This window comes from Kogia breviceps, chromosome 12, assembly GCF_026419965.1.
Source record: "Kogia breviceps isolate mKogBre1 chromosome 12, mKogBre1 haplotype 1, whole genome shotgun sequence".
Taxonomy (NCBI): Eukaryota; Metazoa; Chordata; class Mammalia; order Artiodactyla; family Physeteridae; genus Kogia; species Kogia breviceps.
Genome location: NC_081321.1, coordinates 6,114,697 through 6,136,858, shown reverse-complemented (window position 1 = coordinate 6,136,858; position 22,162 = coordinate 6,114,697). Strand labels below are relative to the sequence as shown.

At 57.3% G+C, this 22,162-nt stretch overlaps 3 protein-coding genes across 4 annotated transcripts; 1 reads left to right on the top strand and 2 right to left on the bottom strand.

Moving 5' to 3' along the window:
* Positions 1-109: 109 nt before the first annotated feature.
* Positions 110-3,762, bottom strand: TPI1 (triosephosphate isomerase 1). The gene is made up of 7 exons (XM_059082601.2): positions 3,513-3,762; positions 2,254-2,377; positions 2,066-2,150; positions 1,859-1,991; positions 1,487-1,572; positions 834-921; positions 110-703 (listed from the first exon to the last, which is right to left on the bottom strand). Exons 1-7 carry the CDS (start codon positions 3,625-3,627, stop codon positions 585-587), a joined length of 750 nt encoding a protein of 249 aa, XP_058938584.1. The 5' UTR covers positions 3,628-3,762; the 3' UTR covers positions 110-584.
* Positions 3,763-5,162: 1,400 nt separating this feature from the next.
* USP5 (ubiquitin specific peptidase 5) lies at positions 5,163-18,671 on the bottom strand. Of its 2 annotated transcripts, none has more exons than XM_059082618.2 (20): positions 18,127-18,671; positions 15,252-15,377; positions 14,933-14,999; positions 14,600-14,733; positions 14,298-14,443; positions 13,870-14,054; positions 13,310-13,404; positions 12,267-12,460; positions 11,466-11,537; positions 11,125-11,212; positions 10,871-10,996; positions 10,237-10,390; positions 9,726-9,900; positions 9,016-9,104; positions 8,070-8,192; positions 7,345-7,488; positions 7,114-7,259; positions 6,741-6,894; positions 6,411-6,495; positions 5,163-5,785 (listed from the first exon to the last, which is right to left on the bottom strand). In XM_059082618.2, the coding sequence occupies exons 1-20, from the start codon at positions 18,235-18,237 to the stop codon at positions 5,692-5,694; spliced, it is 2,508 nt and encodes an 835-aa protein (XP_058938601.1). In that variant the 5' UTR covers positions 18,238-18,671; the 3' UTR covers positions 5,163-5,691. The 2 variants fall into 2 exon arrangements, with proteins under 2 accessions (XP_058938601.1, XP_058938600.1); XM_059082617.2 differs by having other exon boundaries at positions 8,001-8,192; positions 18,127-18,567.
* Positions 18,672-19,384: 713 nt separating this feature from the next.
* Positions 19,385-21,219, top strand: CDCA3 (cell division cycle associated 3). The gene is made up of 5 exons (XM_059082599.2): positions 19,385-19,574; positions 19,825-19,951; positions 20,211-20,504; positions 20,643-20,746; positions 20,871-21,219. The coding sequence occupies exons 1-5, from the start codon at positions 19,455-19,457 to the stop codon at positions 21,024-21,026; spliced, it is 801 nt and encodes a 266-aa protein (XP_058938582.1). The 5' UTR covers positions 19,385-19,454; the 3' UTR covers positions 21,027-21,219.
* Positions 21,220-22,162: the final 943 nt, after the last annotated feature.

Here is a 22,162-nt window from a genome sequence, read left to right as displayed (position 1 = left end):
GACCTGCTTGTGGTTTTGGTTTTTTTCTTTGCACAAGGGCCCCGTGGCTGCCTCAAAAGGGAAAAAGATGATCGGGACAAGTTCGGTGAAGAAGGACACACTGCAAGGCTTAGTGCCAGGTGTTTTATTTCCCGCACGCGCAGGACTGCTCACAGACAGAACACACACAGGCATCGGCACCGTGGGAGGGAGCAGCACCCCGGCCTCAGCAGAGGACAGGGCTTTCTCTCAGCCCCTGACCTCACGGCGTGAGATGGGACAGGACGGGTTCTTTCTCCTGCCTTCACTGGGGACGGAGGGGGCCCATAAGCAAACACCCCTCCCACCTCTCGGCCAAGGAAAAGCCACCTTGGTGACAGGTTGATTTCCAACTGATACAGTAAGTGGAAGCGGGAGTGGCCTGGTCCCAACCATTCCAGGGTAAAGGAAGAGGTACACTTTGGATTAGGCCACAAGAGGCAGCAGGTGACACAACCAGAAGCATGTGTGAAGGTCGGGGTGGGGGGGCGGTGCGGTACAGTTACTGGGCTTCTGAGCTACCTAGTCCCTGTCTCGGCAGGAAGGGTAGCAGAGACGGGCAGGGCTTATTGTTTGGCATTGATGATGTCCACGAATTCAGGCTTGAGGGAGGCGCCTCCTACAAGGAAGCCATCCACGTCAGGCTGGCTGGCCAGCTCCTTGCACGTTGCCCCAGTCACAGAACCTGGGAAGGGAAAAGAGAGGGGGCGAGGTCAGGGATGGGAGGGGGTACTCCAGCCCTGCCTCCGTGTCGAAGAAGGACTCAATCAGGTTCTCAGCCCACTCCACCTCTGGCTGGAACCAAACCCACTTACCCCCATAAATGATGCGGGTGCTCTGAGCCACTGCTTCAGAGATGTTGGACTTAAGCCATCCCCGGAGCTTTTCGTGTACTTCCTGGGCCTAGAACAAGAAGCTAGACTAAGACTTTCACTCAAAGGGGCAAAACCCCCGCGCACCAGCGGAGACAGGCAGTGTGGTTTGGGGACAAGAACCCTGGGATCTGAGATGGAACCACCAGGGCTTTGATCCCACCCAGGTCCTGGAATGGATGTCCTTTGACATGTCACTCTCTTTTCTCCTGTCTTTTAAATTTTTATTTATTTTTATTAACACCTTTTTCGGAGTATAATCGCTTTACAATGGTGTGTTGGTTTCTGCTTTATAACAAAGTGAATCAGCTACATATATACATATGTCCCCACATCTCCTCCCTCTTGCATCTCCCTCCCTATCCCACCCCTCTAGGTGGTCACAAAGCACGGAGCTGATCTCCCTGTGCTATGCGGCTGCTTCCCACTAGCTATCGATTTTACATTTGGTAGTGTGTATATGTCCATGCCACTCTCTCATTTCGTCCCTCCCCTCTCCTGTCTTTTAAACGAGGGGTTGGGCCCAGGTGGTCTCTGTGACTGTCCAGTTCTACCAAGGCAGGGGAGATGAGGGTAGGGCTCCTGGGCTTGGTTACCTGTTGGGGTGTCGCAGTCTTGCCAGTACCAATGGCCCACACAGGTTCATAGGCCAGGACAACCTTGCCCCAGTCCTTCACATTATCTGTGGGACAGAGATCACAGGTGGAAGCGTGAACAGGAAGGAGATAGCCAGCTGTTTCCCCAGGGAATGAGTGACGGTGGCCTACTGCCCCCTGGCGGCCGTTAAAGGAACTCCAAGTGGCATCTATACCATGGGGCAGGAGCAGAAGTGACAAGGATGCAAGGGTTCTCACCCTCCCCTTTCGTGCATCAGCGTGGGGATCAAGTCAGGCTGCAGGGCATCTGACCCCACCCTCTGTGCCTCCGTAGCCCTGGCTAGGCTCAAAGGTCCCTTTCTCCAGAGATACCTGCGATGACCTTGGTTTGCTCGAAAACGACCTTCTCAGTGATGCCAGCTTCCCTCTCATCTAGCTTCTCCCCAATGCAGGCGATTACTCCAAGTCCCTCTGCCAGGGCGTGAGCCACCTTCTGCCCAATCAGCTGTTGAGGAACAGACTTGGTGAGACACCTGTCTTGGGATAAGCCATCTCTTATCTCCTCTCCTGGTTACTAACCTCATCCGACTCCCCGAAGACATGCCTTCTCTCCGAGTGCCCCAGGACCACCCACGTGGCTCCACAGTCTTTGATCATGCCAGGGCTAAAGGAAGAGAACAAGCCACGGTTCAGCAGGGAGCCCACCCTGTCGCTTTCCCCTTCATGAGAATAATGAGGGCTGCGTCCACCACCCACCCACATGTCACCTGATCTCCCCCGTAAAGGCCCCGTTAGCCACTTTGTAGCAGTTCTGCGCAGCCACTGCAATCTTGGAATCTAGCTTCTGCCGGGCGAAGTCAATGTAGACGGTGGGGGGTGCGCAAACCACCTCTGAGGATGAGACGGTGACAGAGGGGATGAGGTCACAGGAAGCCTTCATTCCCCAGACCCCATCCAGTGCTCGGGAGCCCCCTAGCCTTCACCACTTTCTTAGTTCTGCTTTTGCCCTTTTTCACACCAGCACGATCATCTCTGTCCACTCTGCAGCTCAGGCTGGGCCTGGACCCAACTCTTTGAGGCTTCCGGGTACCCCTGAGAGACCATGGCCCTTGCCCTGCCCTCTGCTCTTTTAACAGCTGTGGCTCCGATTTCCCCGGGCTATTCTGGGCCTGGGCACCTCCTAGACTCAGCATTCTCTGGGGGCCGACCCCGCCTTCCTTCTAAAATAGCCCATCCCCACCTTCGGAACCAGGCCAGGCAAGGGTTTTTAGCAAAAGCAGAAGGGGCCAACTCCTGGGATTTGTACTGGCGTCTTTGGGGGTAATAAACCAGAAGGGGATGCCTCGTGATCAGACCCGGGGTTCTGTGCACTTAGGTGCGTGGGAGGGGAAGGGCTGAGGACTGCACTCTGCCGTGGGTGGCAGCGAGTCGACTGGCTCATAGAGGCCTTGCGCTTTCCCGTTTCCAGGCTGGAGAAAGCGGTAGGATCGCTCTTCACTCCCAAATGGCTCAGCCCCTTCCGCGGAAGGCAGGAGTCATGCAGGCCGCCGAGGGGAAAGGGTCAGAGCGGTAGCTCAAGAGGCCAAAGCCACTCGGCCGCCCAGGCAAGGCGCGGGGAGGAGTCTCGGGCTACGTGCGGCGGCGCACGAAGCCCGCGCCTAGGGGGCAGCTTAAGCCCGAACTCAGCCTCCTCCCACACACACCGGGCTGCCGCCGGCCTCTCCCGATCGCCCGCAGGGGCTGGGCTCCGCTTCCATCCCCGGCTCTCGGAGGGTGCAGCCCCCGTCCGCGTCCCGAGGCAACCATCCTCCCAACGACCCACAGCCGGAGGGCACCGTGAGATGCGACCCCGCCTTTCCGCGTCGACACACCCCGGGTCCTGCGGCCGCGGGGCCAAGGCCCGGACCCCGACAGCCCTGGTCCCCAGCCGTGCACGCAGGGCCACGCGGACAACGACTAAGAGAGCTCGGGAGAGGGCGCCGCCACGCCGGCCCTCCCACCCCGGCCCGCCCTGGCCAAGGCTCACCGGTGTCGGCCGGCACCTTGGCCGCGTTCAGAGTGTTGATGAGCTCCCCCAGATTGTTCTTCCGCCCGTTCATCTTCCAGTTCCCCCCCACGAAGAACTTCCTGGAGGGCGCCATTGCGCTAAATCACGCACACTGAAGGTCAGGAGCGGCGCTCAGCTGCTGCCCCTGGCCACTTATATAGAAGACGGAGCGGCAGAACTCCGCCCCCACCGCGTCCTCTGCCATGGCTGGCCCAGCCCGAGGAAGTCCTGCCCCCGGCCCCGCCCTCCGCCCGCGGAGGCCCTGCCCCCGGCCCCGCCCCCCGCCCGCGTTGCGAGGTTCTGACGTTATCACCATTCTTGTAGCAACGTTCCACAGTCGCTTCCGCCGCAATTGCCAGACTTTGGGGAGAAGGCGAGAACTGGGCGCCTGACAGGCACTCAGGGGAGCCCCCGCTTCACGGCTGGAGCCCCCCAGAGGACCAGAGGAATCCCGAGGGGGGCGCTGGCTGCAGGCCCGGCCACTCCACTCCCAGGCTTGGCCTCAGAGCCCTGAGGGGCATCTCTCCCAACTCTGGGAAAATGAACCCCTTCCCACATCGGAGCGGGCACATCCCTGACTGCTGAGCAGGCGCCTTTGACCTACCAGGGAGAACCCAGCCCAACAGAGACTGGGCAAGTAACAGGGTTCACAGGCGGAGGGACGGCCCACGTTGGGTGGAGACGGTGCAGCTAAGAAAGAGGCAGTTCAGAAGTCTGCCCTGACCACAGAAGTACCCCACTTTAAAAAAAAAATTTATTTTATTATTTATTTATTTATGGCTGCGTTGGGTCTTCGTTGCTGCGCGTGGGCTTTCTCTAGCTGCGATGAGCAGGGGCTACTCTTCGTTGCGGTGTGCAGGCTTCTCACTGCGGTGGCTCTCATGTTGCGGAACACGGGGTTCAGTAGTTGTGGCTCGTGGGCTCTAGAGCGCAGGCTCAGTAGTAGCTGTGGCACACGGGCTTGGTTGCTTCGCGGCATGTGGGATCTTCCCGGACCAGGGCTCGAACCCGTGTTTCCTGCATTGGCAGGCGGATTTTTTTTTTTTTTTTTTTTCCGCGTTACGCGGGCCTCTCACTGTTGTCGCCTCTCCCGTTGCGGAGCAGCACAGGCTCTGGACGTGCAGGCTCAGCGGCCGTGGCTCACGGGCCCATACACTCCACGGCACGTGGGATCTTCCCGGACCGGGGCGTGAACCCGTGTCCCCTGCATCGGCCGGAGGACTCTCAACCACTGCGCCACCAGGGAAGTCCATGGAGTTCCCCACTTTTTACTCCAGCGGGCCAAGGCCTGACAAGGGACTGTAGGGCCTGGGGCCTAGGGCTCCCTAGTCACTGGGGACATTTGGGAGGTACCCATTTGGGCCCCCTCTCCTGTGATGGCTGGAAGGAAGGACTCTTCACCCCATCCGTGCTCTGTGTCACCCCACTCCACTTTTCTTCATCTGACAGCCCGTAGCCCTCAGCGTTCCTCGACTCCCCCAGTGCCCACCTCACTCAGCCCCCAATCTCCCAAGAGCGCTAGAACGGTGAAAAGCACAGAACTGCCTACGAGGGGGCACGAGGGTCAAAGGGCTGGGGCCGGGAGTTTTCAGAAACTGGTCTCCCCCAAGTTATCAGACAGGACACGACTGAGCCACTGTACTTTTATTCACATCCTGTATTTTGGCATTTTCCGGGGAAGGACAGGGGAGAGACGGGGTGGGGAAAAGACTGAGGCAGGAGGGTGAGGGGGTCCCCATTTCCCTTATGTCCCTCCTTGCCCGACCACACGGGGAGCAAACACAAAGTGGGGAGGGCAGGCACAGAAGCCCCCTCCCGTGGAAGAGGCCGCACGAAGCTACACCCACACCACACACACAAACAAGGCCGCTCCACGCCAGGCCGGCAGGATCACAGAGAAGCAGAGCACTACGGGGTCAAGGGCAGGAAAGCAACAGTCTCCTCCCAGACAGGCAGCCGGCCCCTCCTGTCCCCTTCCTGCTCTATCCCCAAAGTCTCCCGAGCGCCCCCCGCTTCGCTTGGCCATTCTCCCATGGCCACTAGCTTCTTCCCTGCTGCTGGGGACGAAAAGAAAAAAGGTACAGAGCAGGGGGGCGCCCATCCCTCATGCTGGGTGGTCTGTCCCCCGCCCTCAGAGGTAAGGGCTCAGGGCAGGCTCTTAGCTGGCCACTCTCTGGTAGAAGTAGATGTAGCCCAGGTCCTTGGGCGGCTTCTCAGAGGCACACACTTTCTGGTCATTGTAGATCACCCACCTGGGGAAGGGGGTGGGGGAAAAAGGATGAACCACCCGGGCATCCTCGACTCAGTCTCTCTGACGTGGCCCCTGGACTTGACCCTGGTGACTCTGGGGCAAAGGCTCCCAACGTTCCCTGCCTGGGTGCTGCCCAAACCTACAGTCCAGCTGCCACCTGTCTCAAGGGAACAGCCTCATCTCACAGGCTCATTCCTGCTCTACTCGGTGTCTCAGACCCTGCGGTATCTTGACAGCCACCTGCACCCATTCCTTTTAGGTAGGGATCAACCGACTTTGTGTCTGTCAAGGGCCGGACAGGAAACGTTTCAGGTTTCGCAGGCCATCCGGTCTGACACAGCTACTCAGCCTGCCTGTTGCAGCGTGAAAGGAGCCACAGGCGATGCATCAACGAGTTAAGTGTGGCCGTGCTTGTAAAAACTTTATTTATGAAAGCGAGTGGCGGGATTCAGCCCTTGGGCCCTAGTTTGCCCATCCCTGCCAGGCTTTCTGTCAATTTCTGGTGACTCTGCGCCACCACCAGGCAGTGCTTTATTGCCCCTCCCCAATACTCGAGGACTTCCCGGAGGCCCCGCCCCCTCCCCAGAAACGCTGCCCCATCCAAAAGGCACGTGCCGTCCCCTCACCTGCCTTCCTTCTTGACGTGGCAGACGTAGTGACCACACATGGTTGAGGTGCCCATGTGACTGATGAAGGCGAAGAGCTGATACTCTAGGCGGGGAGGGGGAGGGGAGGAGACGGTGAGGGCGGATGCATCCGGCAGCTCACACCCGGGACGGGGTTTCAGGGAGTGTGGATCAGCCCCCGAGGATCCCACCTTCAGGAGTCACGTAAGTGGAAGGAGGCTTCTGACCTCTGTGCCCCGCCCGAGGGAAGCGGCGCTGCCTTGGGATGAGGACCTGGAAGCCGACTGGCTAGGTTCTACCAGGCCCGTCCTGTTTCCCCGGGACACTCACTTCCAGGGCCGTCCCGGACTTTAGGTCCCACCGGTATGGACTCGGAGATGGAGTCGGCAGCTGAGCGGCCCTCGGAGATGTCCATGGCAGCTTCCGCGTCCAGGTCGTCTATGTGACTGAAGATCCAGTCCACAGCCCGTTCTAAACTATTATTCTGGGAGAGGAGGGAAGCATTACTTTTTATGTTTCGGCGAAGTCAGGGTCAAGAAAGCCCCCAGTGAAGGCCGCTGCTCCCTCATCACAGCCACTGAAGGGCAGAGCCCCAGACTGGCCGTAGCACACGGGTCGTCCTCGGTCTTGCTCACAAGGCACGGAACCTCGCCGCCACCCGCTTCTCCCCACAGGTCCCGCCCTCATGTGGGGGCGCCCATACCGTGGCCCGCAGGGCTTTCAGGGCCTGGTCCCGGGAGAATCCCATGGAGACGATGGTGGCCACACAGTCCTCTGGCGGGGGGTCAGCTGCCGCGCTCGTGGAGCCGGGCCCGCTGGAGCCAGGCAGGATGAGGGGGTTTGCAAAGTCTGCGGGTGTGAAGGGGTTGAAGTGTTTGGGGGAGGGTGCTGGCCCTGCCTGCTCGCCACCCGCCAGCACCCCAGCTCGGCTTACCTGGATCATCCATGTGCGACATGACCCAGTTCATGGCGGCCTCGGCCCCACTGTTGCCCGTGTAGTAGACGGCCTTGCGGCAGGCGTCCATCGGGAAGCCCATCTCCACCAGCTGGATGATGACCGATTCATCCAACATGGGCGCTGTTGGCGGAGAAGCGCGGGCACAGGGGCCTCAGTTCTTGGGCCACTCCCTGCTCCCCCCTCGCTCCCAGGGCCCACCCCCAGCCCCCTCCCAGCCACCCGTCCCATGTGTTTTTCCTCCATGGCCTGGCACCTTATTCCAGAACTAAAATGACAGCACAACATCACGTGTGGCCAGCAGTATCCTCAAGGTACAGGACCGAGGCTAGAGGACCCCCCCCAGGGAGCCCCTTCCTTGCCCATTCTCTCGGAACAGGCCGTTTCCGGGATATGATAACCTGCCCCCGCCCCCTACCCAACTCGAGGGGAACGAGGACAGAGGCAATTAGGCAGCCACACACCTCTGCGTGTGAGCGCTGGGGGCGCGCTACTGGTCCTCACGTCCATCAAGAGGGCAGAGGAAATTTGAAAGGGAGGACAGAAGAAACACAATGGACAGGGACAAGGGGAGGCAGGCAGAGAAGACCCCCATCAGCAAGGGAAAGAGACAGGCAGGAAGAAGAGTCACTAACATGTCGGAGAGGAGAAGTGAGGGGAGCAGAAGGAGTCTTCGTCTTCGTTGCCATAGAAACCAAGGCTACCTTTGGGCTCATCCGGAGTGACCAGGGGCGGGGCGATGTCGGGCAGCTCCTCCTCCCCAGGCTGCAGCCCTGTGCCCCTCAGCTGGGAGATGTCTAGCTCCTCCGGCATCTCGATGGATACATCTGCAAGTGGGACGGCAGGACACAGGTCACCTCGGCAGCTCCCCGAGGCCCTCTGGGGATAGGCACTCCGGGAATCTCAAGCCCCTACCCCCATCCCGCTCTGTAGTGAGACGCTGCCCAGAGCAGGACCCGTTGCAGGGGTCTCAGTGTAATAAAAATCATCACGGGCCGGGGTTCGGGAGGCCAGGATTCCAGTCCTGGATCTACCACCAACGAGCCGCGAGCCAGGAAGGGGCCTCTGACTGTGCCACAGAATGAGTCTACACTTCCGTGGGGCTCCACTTATCTGGGAAATGAAGTTAATTCTGCAGTTCGCAAAGTCGTCAGGGGCCTGTAAGGCCCGTGAAAAACTGTTTCAAGATTATCAAAATGAAAGCATCTTACCAATTATATAAAACTATGAAGATGACTTCTGGTTTTAAGTCATAACTGTAAAATGGAAGAAGTCTTAGACAACGAGATCCTACCGCACTGCACAGCAAACTGTATTCAATGTCTTGTGACATACCATAATGGAAAAGAATATTAAAAACAAAGGAATGTGTATATATATATAACTGAATCACTTTGCTGTACAGCAGTAATTAACACAACGTTGTAAATCAACCATACTTCAATTTAAAAATGTAGTGAAAAAAGTAAAAAATCAAAGAAGTCTTAATATTTTTAGTCAGCGTTTCTCAAACTAGACACGTTTTGAAACACCTAAGGTAATGATTCCCCTTTCAGAGGGAAGCTGGAGAAGCACCAGTTTATGTGTTAAGGCCCCTTCTTTCTCTAGCACCTTCTGCTTTACCTCCCTCGCTCGTCCCAGACACCATACCCAGTTTCTTGGGCACCCAGTCTAAGCCGAAGGTGAACTTCTTGATCTGGATGACCAGGTAGTCAGGGAATGAGGCAAACCGTGTGGTCCTAGGGAAGAGAGAAAGTCCTGGTACCCAGAGAACCTCTCCTGAAAGCCCCACCCTGGGTTCAGCCTGTCATGGATAGAAGACCTAACAGCCCAGAAGACACTCCGTATTCTTTTCTCGCCCTGGCCAGGCATCAAGAGCATCTACAGACAAGGAGAAGCAGAAGCCAGGGAAGTGAGGGGGGGGTGGGGGGCGGGGCGCCTCACAGGCAGGAGCAGCAAAGGGGCAGATGGCTGAAATCCCGGAGACCAAAGACCCTTTCGCACCTCAGGTTCACGCCCGTGATGGGTTAGCAAAAAGGTAAGATCGTACACTGTAAGTTTCAATTCTGTCCACGACTGTTACGAAGTGCCTGTGCTTTGCCAGGATCGGGGAAGTGAGCGGAGAGAGGCTGCCCTGGAAACGGATCCCATCCCAAGAGAGACGAGGGACTGGTAGGGGCGGGTCAAGGTCACGTGTTGCAATTATCCGAGTCCACTCCTGCTAGGGCCTCTTGGACCAGGGTACCAGCCTCCACTGATACAAGTCTGAGATTCTGACCCCGAAGGGACTCGAGGGTGCAAGAGAGGCTGACAGCATCTTTGGGTTTACCCTGACGCGGGCCCGGACCCACAGGACTTACTTGACGGCTACCGATTTGGCCTGCAGGGCCGTGCTCCAGAAGTCATCCACCTGTTCGGGGGCCCCGTAGGCCTCCAGGCAGGAGCTGAAGGGCACCTGAGCCCGAACCAGCTCTGGCAGTGGCAGCTTCTCCTCTTCGGCTTGCCGCTTCTTTTCCTCATACTCCAGGAGCTCCTCTGGTGACAGAATCGGTGGGGGGGATCCTTCAGAACGGGCTGCCTCTTTCCCCCCTTAGCCTCTCCCTACTGGCTCTGCGTCCACGACCACCTCAGCTCCTCCACCTCCCCAAACCTACCGGACACACGTCCGTCTGTGATCTTGCCTCTTTCTCAGCACAGCTCTGCTGACCAGCTGCAGGCAAGGTTAATCCCACCTGCCCCCAACAGCCCCGCCTCAGCCCTCTGGCTGGGGAGCAGGGCGGACCGTGGGCTCTGCTTCCGTAAGGCACCCAAGCACTGCTCCCGGGCCTCCGCCTCCGCCTCCAGGCCCCGCTGGGAGAGCAGAGTGCCCACCTTTGTTCAGGGCCGCGTCCATGGGCACAGGCAGCTGCATGATGTAGTCCACGCGCTGGGTGTACTTCACCTTCTCTGTTGCCAGGCACTTGATCTTTTCTTCCACCAGGAAGCGGAACACTTCATTAGGATTTTCCGAGCTCCGGCAATTCCTCTATGGGGAAGACGCAGGGTGGGGAGGTCTGGGCAGCCAGGCCCCGGGATGGGAGCCTAAAAGAGTCACTGGGGGGTCAGGGAGAGAGACGGCCACGAAGAGGTGCGGGGGTGCCAGAGCGGAGCAGAGGCCTTCCCTGATCAACCCCGCCAGTGCTGGCCCATCCGGGCTCGGTGGGACTGCGTGGGAAAGTGCCCGTACTTTCTAAGTGCTACGTGTCTGCCTATCGTTTTCTTTGGGTGCATCCTTCGTTAGGCTGCAAGCCCAGCGACTGTAAGGGTCACGCCTTTGCTGCTCCCCTCAGGTGCAGCTGCCCCTCGCAGGGAAAGCTCAGGGCGCGAAGGCTGTGGGGGCCCGGGGTGGGAGTGGGTTAGGGCTGGCAGGAAAGAATGGGCAGCAAGGGGAAGGGAGGGAACTGAATCGCAGGCAGCCAGGAGGAGTGTGAAGAGCGCCCTCCCTTGCCACCTTCCCCGCCCTCACCTCCACCATGTTGATAAGGTGAAGGAAGAACTCTTGGGCATCCTGCTGCCGGTTGGTGGAGAACTCGGGGTGACCCTTGCCAATGAGGGCCTTGAACATTCGAGGGGCGATGCCATCTTGGACTTCCTAGGCAGAGCCAGGGCGGCGGTTCAGCTGGGGCCCAAGAGGCCACCAAGTGGCCTTCTTTAGACACCTCCCGGATCTCAGTCTCCCCACAATTCCAGAGCCTGAAAGGGACGGAGGCCCAGACTCACCTTCTGTTCCGGCACCTGCTCCCCATCGCCCGGCTCTGGTGCTGGCTTGGAATACTCTCCCGAGAGAAGGCCGTGGCCCAGCTTGGCCCTGCGTTAACATCCAAGAGAACCACTCAGCTTCCGTCTGACACCAACCCTCCCCAACTCGACCCCTGCTCAAAGCCCCCTTACACAACTCTCTAAAATGTGAAAAACCTTAGATGCCATGGGAACCCCACTCAAGGCAGACAGCATGCCCGGAAGGCAGTCATCTGAAAGCCTCTAGCTGGCCAGGGGCTAAACTGCTGTCCACTCCAGGGGGTCATGGAGGAGCAAGAAGGCACACAGGACTGGCTACATACACCTGGGTGCTGAAATCCTGGGTAGGGTCCGTCGGGGCGTTCTGGAAGATCTTCTCCAGCTTATCCACATATCTGAGAGCAAAGGGAAGGATCGTTGGAGGGGCTTTGGCCCAGGCCCAGAGGAAAAGGGAAGGGAGTAATTATCTACTAGCTCAGGGAACAGGTTCCCTCCAGAGCGGGGAGGCATGCAGTTGACCCTTGGGGTCCACTTCTTTCCAGCAACCTGCCCTCCCTCCCATTTCCAACTCGGTCAGCATGCAGGGCACTCCAGCCCCCTCCCTGAGAGAGAGTCGGGGGAAGGGAGAAGACAGCCCAGGAAAAGGATAAATACGGTTCATATTCTTTGAAAAGAACGTGTAAATATGTTCTAAGTTTTCACGTGTGTACCAGGCCTTCCCAATTAGACAGTAAACTCACTTATGCTGAGAACCTGCCTTTCTTCTATCGTCACGTCCCTAGCCCTCCCCTGTCCCCAAATGCTCCATGTACCTGTCAGGTGCTCACCTGATGTCACTGGCCTAAAATAAAGACCACGTGCTCGCCCTTGAGTCAGTCAGGAGGCCTCGGGGGGCCCTGGGGTTGGGCATCTGGCCCCACCAGTGGGTTTGTGTGTGGCCGGGTTGATGGTGATACAGCCCTAGAACCTGCTCCCCTCGCAGTGTACCAGGAACTAAGACTGAGCTAGAACAGAGGTCCTGAGGGCAGTCAAAGGAGGGTGCCTGGAGGCTGGCCGCCAGGGGAGGAGAGGGTATGAGAGGTGCAGAGCCCAGGGGCCGGCCTCGGGGAGAGGGCAGCACTCACTTCCTCTGGAAGTCGGGGATGCTGAAGAGCACCTGGACCACCGAGTTGAGGTAGCAGCTGTTGCCCAGGTTGCGGATGCCTGTGTAGCCGGGCCCGAACAGGGGCTTGAGCGGCACCCCCGACTCCTGGATCAGCTCCCACTCGCCGATGCGCTGGTTCATGTCTATCTCCAACTCCGTCATCGTCTTGTCCGTCTGCACGGGAAGGGGCACCTCAGGCTAAGGGACGCAGCCCTGCGTCTTTTTTTTTTTTTTTTTAAATTATTATTTATTTATTTATTTTTGGCTGCGTTGGGTCTTCGTTTCTGTGCGAGGGCTTTCTCTATTTGTGGCAAGCGGGGGCCACTCTTCATCGCGGCGCGCGGGCCTCTCACTATCGCGGCCTCTCTTGTTGCGGAGCACAGGCTCCGGACGCGCAGGCTCGGTAGTTGTGGCTCACGGGCCTAGTTGCTCCGCGGCACGTGGGATCTTCCCGGACCAGGGCTCGAACCCGCGTCCCCTGCATCGGCAGGCAGATTCTCAACCACTGCGCCACCAGGGAAGCCCCAGCCCTGCGTCTTTTCTGTTCTCTCACTTGGTCTAGGACGAGAGCCCGCTGGAGCCTGGAATGTGCTGAATTATGGGCTCTGACACGGGGGGCCCCCTGGGTATCCTCCAGTGCAAGTTCCGGAAGGCCACAGGCAACTGTCCCAAGGGCCCGTTAGGCAGCAGGCCTCTGCCCAAGTGAGGGGATGAAACGAACTCAGCTGCCCCGAGCTGAAGCGTTCATCCATGCTGAAGCCACCCCTTCTCCCCCTCAGATCACCCAAGCATCGCTTCCTCAGCGCCATTTCCTCCACCCCCTGGGAACTCCTGCACACCCTCCACCGTCTGCAGTCCCTCCCGTACCTGCGTGAGCGTCTGACCAATGCCCGCCTCTTATCTGGAACGTAAGCCTAGGAGGGCGAGGACCACCCTGTCTCGTGTGCAGTGACCAGCACACAGCAGGAGCTCAGGAGTAGCCAACGGACGACGAAATGCTCCCAGAAGCTGAAGGGCTCTCACCTTCTGCATCTTCAGCATGTCGATACCGAAGTGGGACAGGTGCTCGGCCAGGCTGGGGTCCAGGACCATGTCATCCTCGTCGTATGAGTACACGTCTAGCATAGGAGGCAGCAGCAGAGTCAGAGGGGGCGGCTCAGGCCCAGCCTGACCACCAACCCCACCCCCTGCCCGAGAGGCCTCTTGGTGGGACCCAAGGACGAGCCGTGAGGGTAACGCTCTTGGCGCCCTCGAGCATCAGTGGGGCCGTAAGCCCTTCTGGGACTGGCTGTCCGGGAAGATGGGGTGAAGCAGGATCAGGGCTGGAACTCATTGTGTCTCCACCCTGTAGGTAAGGTTCTAGAGTGAGATGGGTTTGAAAGAATACTCACTAAAAGATAACGACGGTTAAGCACCAGGAAGGGGGGGGGGGGTTAACTGAAAATGCAGTTTTACTGCCATATTTTCATCGCTCATCAAGAGAACAAACTCGCGTCCTGTTCGTGTCACGTGAAAACGAGCTAACGGTTAGGAGGCGGCGATTCCCGCGCGGAGGCGGCCGGCGGGCGGTGGGGGGGCGGTACCAGCTCCGTCGGGCGTGATGGTGCCCAGCTTGACGGCTAGCGGGTAGCCCGTCTCCCTGTAGTGTTCCACGGCGTGGTTGTTGCCCCCGCTGCCGTCGAAGTAGCGCCGGCCACACAGGATGGAGCCGTCGGTCAGGTTGAGCCACAGGTTCTCCCTCATGTCGCACTTGGAGCACTTCCAGCCACTAACCCCGGGGGAAGAAAATCAGCCGAAAGATGGGTCAGGGCTTTGTGGGGGTGCTGGGTCCCCCGCTGGTCCAAGACCTCTCTCTTCTCCTCCCCTCTGGAGGTCCCCTCACGTAGCGAAGCTTCCCCAAGTCCCCCTCCTATCCTGCTCCCGACCCTCTCTCCCACCAGAGCCCCAGGAGGGTGGCCTCTCTGCCCCAGCTCTGGGGGTTGCACCCCGAGGTGGAGGGGCCAGGCCTCACCAGGGAGGGATTCGAGCAGGGCTGTCCAGCTGCTTGAGGTTGAAGGCATGCTTAGACACCTGCCGTACTTCCCCATCCCAGGCCTGCACCTCCTGCTTGCGGGAGGCTGAGTCGGCCGACAGTAGGGCCTCCACCGCACTGGTCACCTGGGGGAAGCAGAGGGTGAGAGACAGGACCCAGCCCACAGCCCCACCTGCCCCTCTAGCCCCGCGGTCTTCAGCTTTCTCGGGCCTTGCCCACGACGTCACTGCTCTGGCCCCGCCTGCCCTAGAATCTTCGGTCGGGCAGGAAGGGATTCATACCCGATCTCTGACAATGTCAGGCAGTCCCCCCAACCCATCCCGGGCTATCTCCAGGTAATCCGGCAAAATGACGATTTTTACATCCTCATCGTATTCGTATTTCTCCTCGCTGAGGTCAAACCCGCCTTCGACACCTGGGAAGACAGGGAAGAAGAGGGGGAGTAGGACCACCCCCACCGGTCAACGCCCCTCCTCTGACACAGCACTTCACCTGGTCCCCTCCAGAGCTCCAGGGCCACACGGATCAGGCCCATCCTGCGGGGGCTCTCCTAGCACCTCTGAGAGCAGGACTGGCCAGCTCAGGGAGGAGAGCAGGACGGCACTGATGCTCACCGATAGCCAGACGGGTGGGCTTCTTGCGGGGAGGGTCTCCAGTGCCTGCAGTTGTGTCCTCCTCTTTCTGCAACGAGGCAGGAAGGGCCGCGTCGGCCACGAGCAGCCAGGAAGGTACAAGCGAGGGGGCTGGACAGGACGGAGCGGGCTAATCCCGGAAGAGAAAGGAGCTAAAAAGCACGCGCGCTGGGCTTGGATGACACCAACGGACATGGGTGAGGGGGAAACTGAGGGCTGTGGGAGGTCAGGATGGAACAGACAGATTCAATACGGGGGGGGCCCAGCGGGATGTGCCCGAATGTCCTCCGGCCTTGCCTACCGGGCGCCGGGTCCGCCGGAGGTGCAGGTAGACTCGCTGGCCCGTCTTGTTGAAATGTCTCTCCACATACTGTTTCCCAAAACCCAGGAATGTGTTCATGCAGATGTAGAGGCCACCCTCAGACTCCTGCAGGACAAGAGGCAAGGGAGGGGACACAGGCAGGATGAAGCCTGGCCAGGGGAAACCAAGACCCGGGGTCAGAAACTGCTGGTTTCCAGAAGGAAGATCTGTCCTCAAACACCGCGTGGCTTTTGGCGAGTCACTTAGACTTTTAGGACCTGGCACCTGGCTAAGAGTCTCCCCATCCTCCTGTGACTTTAATAACAACCCACAGGGACACCGGGGCTGAGCGACACCTATCAGTCACCACTCCTCTTCCTTCTTGCTCCTTCTCTGGAGCCCTTTGGTCTACTGCAGAGAACTCCCTTTACCTCCTTCCTGGAGCCTAGAGATCCAGAGAGTGAATGGGGATCAGCTACCATAGACTTGGAAAGACCTCCATGTCAGACACTGAACCCAACCTAGGGACACCATGACCAACCGCACCCGAGCTCCAAGATTCAGCAAACCTTCCAGACCGGAAGAGCACAGATGCCAGCACCTGAACAAGACACCTAAGCCCGAGCTTGCCGGCAAGGCCAGACCTTTCCCTTCCCTCACTCTACCAGGCAGTCGATCCCTGGTCCACACGGGTCTCCTCCCTCCTTGCCTGCTGAGGCCTGGCTCCAGGAGAACAATGCCTTGCTTGGGGCTCACAGCTGAACTGGGACCCAGTCCGGCAAGGACATGAAGGCCAGCATTTCTCCAGTCACCGCCCTGATGCTTCCCCCCTCCCGCCCCCGACCAGTAACCAAATCCCCACTGAAGTCCCGTCAACCTCCAACCTCACAGCCATCCCCTTTCTAGAACCATCTATCAACACCTTCTGAGACAAGAACACATATAACCCAGGAAGAAAACAGGGAAAGACAAGTGTCCACTGTAAATCACAGCTGAGGAGAGAAGACGGGCTTTCCCCAGACTGAGCAAGTCCCCCCTTGCCCTTGTGGAGAGAGTGAGGGAGAAGGAGGAGGAGGAGGAAATTGGACAACACAGTCTTCCCTCAGATCCAAGCAACGACAGGCATCTTCTTCCTGGAATTAAAGCCTCAGTGGCCTTGAAAAATTCTCTGCTGTGAGTTAAAAATAGGGCACCGCACCACAGTTCTCAGTCCCATAGATTGCTCTGTACCACTCCCTAGAACAGTGTGGGTTATAACATTCATGAACAAATAGAGCATTTCTCATCACGGAGGTCAAATAAGCTCTTTCTACCATGAACCCAATTTGAAGATAATCAAATATGCCAGAAGTTGGTTAGCAAAGCCAACCAATAGAGAGCTCCTGACTTGGGGTGAGAGAAGGAAAGTGTAATGAGATTACAAGAACCCCTTTTGGATTATTCAAACCATTACTAAGGAGAGGGACAGGGGTGTAGAGAAGGAGCCACTGTAGGTAGTTGAAAGAAGGGAGACTTCTACCATCTGTTGATAATTAAGGAAAAAAACCTTTCCCTCCTGAGAAAAACAGTGCTTCACCAATGCATGCACTTGATAAAACTGGGAGGCCTGTGGGAGCTCTGCAGTGATTAAACTTCTATGTTGCAAATAGAAGACGCTGATTCCACCAAAGATTGGGAACCCTGGAGCTCTGCTCTGAGCAGCCGTCCTCTTTTAGCTCTGCCAAAGCCAGACTTCAGAGAAGCAGCACATTGCCTGGGGCCCAGATCAAAGCCTAGCAAACCAAGCAACCTACAAATCACAGTGATGATCCTGAACTGGGCCTCAGATCACGCTGCTATCCTCAGTACTGGCGATGCATTAATGAAGCCTTTCCACTGACTTGCAGTTTTCCCGGCCATGAGCTGGTCTGGCTGAACACCCTTGGGCAGGGCCCAGAAGCGGCTTGAGGGAGGGGTGGTGAGGGGGGCGGATCCCAGCCAGGATGCTGCCCTCTCAGTTCAGGCTCTGGCCTAGCAGGAGGCTTGTGTCTGCCTGAGGGTGTCACAGGAAGGCAGAACTGCAGCAAGGGAGGGAGGTACCGGGTGGAGCCTGCAAAACGTGAAGCACGGTGTGGGTGGCGGCTTTGCCTAACTAGTCAAGAGTGGGAGCGGGATGGGAAAGGGGCCTTAGTACCCGCCACGAAAGAAACCACCTCTCTGGGAATACTTTCAAAAGGGTTCCCTCTGCTGACTGTGATGGGCGGGAGAAAGAGAGAGGGCTGCGGCCATAATTCACCTCAAAGGAGAATTATGACCAATGACCCACCTCCCCGGCCCCTGTCTATATTAACCATGGGTGGAGGCTCTCTAACTCTGCCTTTTGCAGAACCGGGTTTCTTCAAGGCCACTTCCAGACTACTAGGAGCCTGGGAACTGCAGCCCCCACCCTCCTACCCCAACCCGGGCCCAGACCTGTGTGTGGTGGGGGTGGAGGCGAGTCACACCATCCCTCCCACACGAGACTACAAAACCCGGAGAGCCATGCGCGATAGGCAAGGCCAACTCCCAGGCTTTCGTAGGGGGTCCACATGGGAGATGTAGTCCGGCAACCGGGTTGCGCCTCTGGCTTAGAACGGTAACGAGGGGAGTGAGCCACTACAATCCCCACAGCGCTCCACGAGACCGGGTGCGGGTGAGGCGGGCGCGGTGGCTTCCGGGGGCGGTAGTCACACGACAGCTCCCGCGAATTCGAAGCAACGGCAGGGGTAGCGTGGGAGACTACAAGTCCCATGGTGCACCGCAGGGAGGCGGTGGCCCAAGACTTGCAGGCCCCGGCGGAATGACCAGGGAGATGGAAGGAAGTCGTGCTCGCTGCGGCCGTGGGGAATGGGCTTACCGGCGTGTCGAAGGAGAAGGCGCACTCGTCTTTGTGGACCCGGTCTCCAGCCTTGGGGACCCGGATAGTCGGTAATACTGACAGCAGCGCCTCCTCACTCAGCTCCGCCATGACACCGGCAGCAGCTCCTCCACACACAGCGGCTCCCACCGCTTCTAGTCCCCCACCCCCTACCCTTTAGTCCAATGAGCGCCACCCGTTAGGTGCATGCGCTGAAGGAAAGACGCGCGAGAATGGCAGTTGGGCTGAGCCTGCCCGCTAGTGCTCCGCCCTCTGCCCGGCTCTTGACTATCGCCAATGAAAAGCGCTTCTAATGCAATCGATGCTCGGAAGAGCCAATCCCACTCCTCCAGGGCAGAGCGCATGTAGAGCAGTGAGGTGGGCCCCGGAGTTTTGGCTGCTGGGACTCCGGGACCCTACAATCCATTAGCGTGCTGTCTAATGAAGAGCAGAAACTGACGGTGGTTTAAACCAGTCAATCCCAGAAACTTTCCTGGGGACCTGTCCAATGGGAAAATAGAAGGGCAGTTGTAGTATTGATATTTGAAAAGGGGCTGTCCAATGAGGCGGGGTTTGAGAGTTAGTGTCGAGTGATTGCGAGCTCTGTCGACCAATAAGGATTACGATCTCCTTGGCCTCAGAAAAATCTTCATAACTCCGTCTCCAGCTGGATATGTACATAATAGCATAATAATTCATGATTCTATTTTTAATAAAATCATTTGATTTCGAAACTGAAGGTCTCAAAAGCGAAAATGGGCATTCTGCAAAGTCTTACGGCAGACAGCTCGCAGCCCTATACTGAACAAAGTCCCCCTATCGAGGGGGCGTCACCCCGGCAAGTCAAGCCGTCGTCCATTGGCCCCAATGTCCCCATGATAGACGTCCTCCCAGCCCAGTGGCTTCCTGCACTGGAGGCGGGTCTCACATAGCAGGCCTATAGGGAACAGGGTAACTCAGCCAATAGGGTCAGGGCAGGGGCGTGGCGGGAAGTTTGAAACTTAGCTTCGGGAGTTGAGGATCGAGCTGTTTTGCACCCAAAGCTGGAACTGGGGCGCGGTAAATGATTTGAATAAATTAGTGAATAAGTTAGAGGGCCCAGGAGGCCCGGAAGGAGCTGCCTTGTCATCTGTATCAGTCATTATCCTCTCTGAGACCTCTGGCCCGGCGGCCAGGCGCTTCCTTAGCGGGGAACTGGGGAAGTTCGGGTGGTCTGGAGTCAGAGGGCGAACGTGGTCGCGGTAAGGACTGAGACCTGAGTCACTTCACACAGGCATCCCTTCCTCGCCCGGGCCGGGCCCTGCCCCATCCTATTTCTTCTGGTTGAGATGGGCTCAGCCAAGAGCGTCCCAGTCACTCCAGCGCGGCCTCCGCCTCACAACAAGCTTCTGGCTCGAGTGGCGGACCCCCGTTCCCCTAGCGCCGGCATCCTGCGCACTCCCATCCAGGTACTCAGGATCGGGGTGGGGGAGGCAGCGAAACTGTCTGAATTTGGGGGCCTCTGCCTAACCTGATTCTGAGAGAGCTCACTCCCCGCCACCACCACCCGCCTTATTTTCCACATTCTCAATCCCGGTGAAGTAGGCTGAGTGTCTGAGGGCCTTGGCAATTCCCGTCTGGAGTGTGGACCTGAGGCTAGAGACCTGGGGCGGGGGAAGAGCGAGGGCCCAGACTTGTTCTAGTCTTTGGTCCTGACAGGTAGAGAGCTCTCCTCAGCCAAACCTGCCAGCAGGGGAGCAGCTGGGGGGCCCTAAGCAGTCCCAGGACTCAGATCCCCGCTCTCCTACCCTTGGTATTGCACGGACACCTATGAAGACCAGCGGAGGTAAGTGCTGGGCCCAGGGAATTCTGGTAATGCTGTCACCTAGCATCCTTGGGTGACAGCATTATCAGAAGGGGCCTCCATCCTCCTGCTTTGAACCCATGTCACTCTTTTCTCAACACTTTGCTCCCTCTCACCAACTTCTCTCTTCCCAGTCCCTCACCCACCAGGGCATGACCCCTAAGGCTCATGTATCTTTTCCTCCTTGCTGAATGATTTGTAACAGAGGGTCACTATCTCACTTCACTTCTCCCCCCCATAGAGCCCCCAAGCCCACTGGTGAAACAGCTGAGTGACGTATTTGAGACCGAAGACCCCACATTAAGTCTTCCCCCAGAGCCTGTTCTGCCCCTAGAGACACCTTCATCTTCTCAACTGGACTTGCCTCTGGGCACCCGGTTTTCCCTTGAGGATCAGATGCCACCTTGGAGCCAGACTGAGCTCCCCTCCAGGCAGGTGTTTTCCAAGGAGGAAATAGGACATGCCTCAGAAACCCCTATGGCCAGCCAGGACTCAGACAAGCCGTTGAGAGACCCCGAGACTCCTCGGTCTTCAGGTACAGAATCTAAGGGCAAGGTATGGGGTAGAGAAATTGGGAGAACACTCTGGGATAATGTCCATGAATGGATGGAGGAGAAATAAACTGTAAACCCCCTAATCTTGGCTCCTTGTTTTAACTCCTTACCAACCCTAGGTTCTAAGTGCAGCAGATGGAAACCACACAGCAAGGTGCTAGGGAGATCCCCTCTCACCGTCCTGCAGGACGACAACTCCCCCGGGACTCTGACCCCACGACAGGTAAAGGGAGAGGGTGAAAGCTATTACTAGGAAATCCACCATAAAGATGGGAGCCCTTTTCCCCGATCTTCTTTCCCCTGAACAACCTCCCGCCCTCCCTCACCTTACCCACTGCCTTTTGCAGGGAAAGTGGCCTTCTCCCCTGAGTGAAAATGTTAGGGAACTAAAGGAAGGGGCTGTTCTGGGAACTGGACGACTTCTGAAAACTGGAGGACGAGCATGGGAGCAAGGCCAGGGCCACGACAAGGAAAATCAACACTTTCCTTTGGTAGAGAACTAGGGCATGCACGGCCCCAGCACTGGGACTCACCAGGGGCCTAGTGATATTCTGTGTCCTCTCACCCCTTCTTTCCCTGGGAGACTGGAAAGGCTCGTTTTCTCCAACTCCCCCTACACTACCAGCTCTGGGACTGAGAGCTTCCTTGGCTTTCTTTGTGTCTTATGTGTTTCTGTATATTAAAGCAAGTGATTTTAAATGATTTCTTTTATCAGAGTATAGTTGCTTTACAATGTTGTGTTAGTTTCTGCTGTACAGCAAAGTGAATCAGTTCTACGTATACATATATGCCCTCTTTTTTGGATTTCCTTCCCATTTAAGTCACCACAGAGTACTAAGTAGAGTTCCCTGTGCTATACAGTAGGTTCTCACTAGTTATCTTTTTACATAATATCAAGTGTATATATTTCAATCCCAATCTCCCAATTCATCCCAGATTCCCTTGTGTCCATACATTTGTTCTCTATGTCAGTGTCTCTGTTTCCGCTTTGCAAATAGGTTCATCTGTACCATTTTTCTAGGTTCCACATATATGCGTTAATATACGATATTTTTCTCTTTCTGACTTACTTCACTCTGTACGACCGTCTCTAGGTCCATCCGCGTCTCTACAAATGACCCAGTTTCCTTCCTTTTTATGTCTGAGTAATATTCCACTGTGTATATGTACCACATCTTCTTTATCCATTCCTCTGTCGATGGGCATTTAGGTTGCTTCCATGACCTGGCTATTGTAAATAGTGCTGCAGTGAACATTGGGGTGCATGTGTTTGTTTGAATTATGGTTTTCTCAGGGTATATGCCCAGTAGTGGGATAGCTTGGTCATATGGTAGTTCTGTTTTTAGTTTTGTTTTTTTGTTTGTTTGTTTGTTTTGTGGTATGCGGGCCTCTCACTGTTGTGGCCTCTCCCATTGCGGAGCACAGGCTCCAGACGCACAGGCTCAGCGGCCACAGCTCACGGGCCCAGCCGCTCCGCGGCACGTGGGATCTTCCCAGACCGGGGCACGAACCCGCGTCCCCTGCATCGGCAGGCGGACTCTCAACCACTGCGCCACCAGGGAAGCCCTTAAATGATGTTTTTTAAGTGTTATACCTAAACCTTGCACTGGGTCTTCTGTATGCAGAAAGGCAGCCTGGG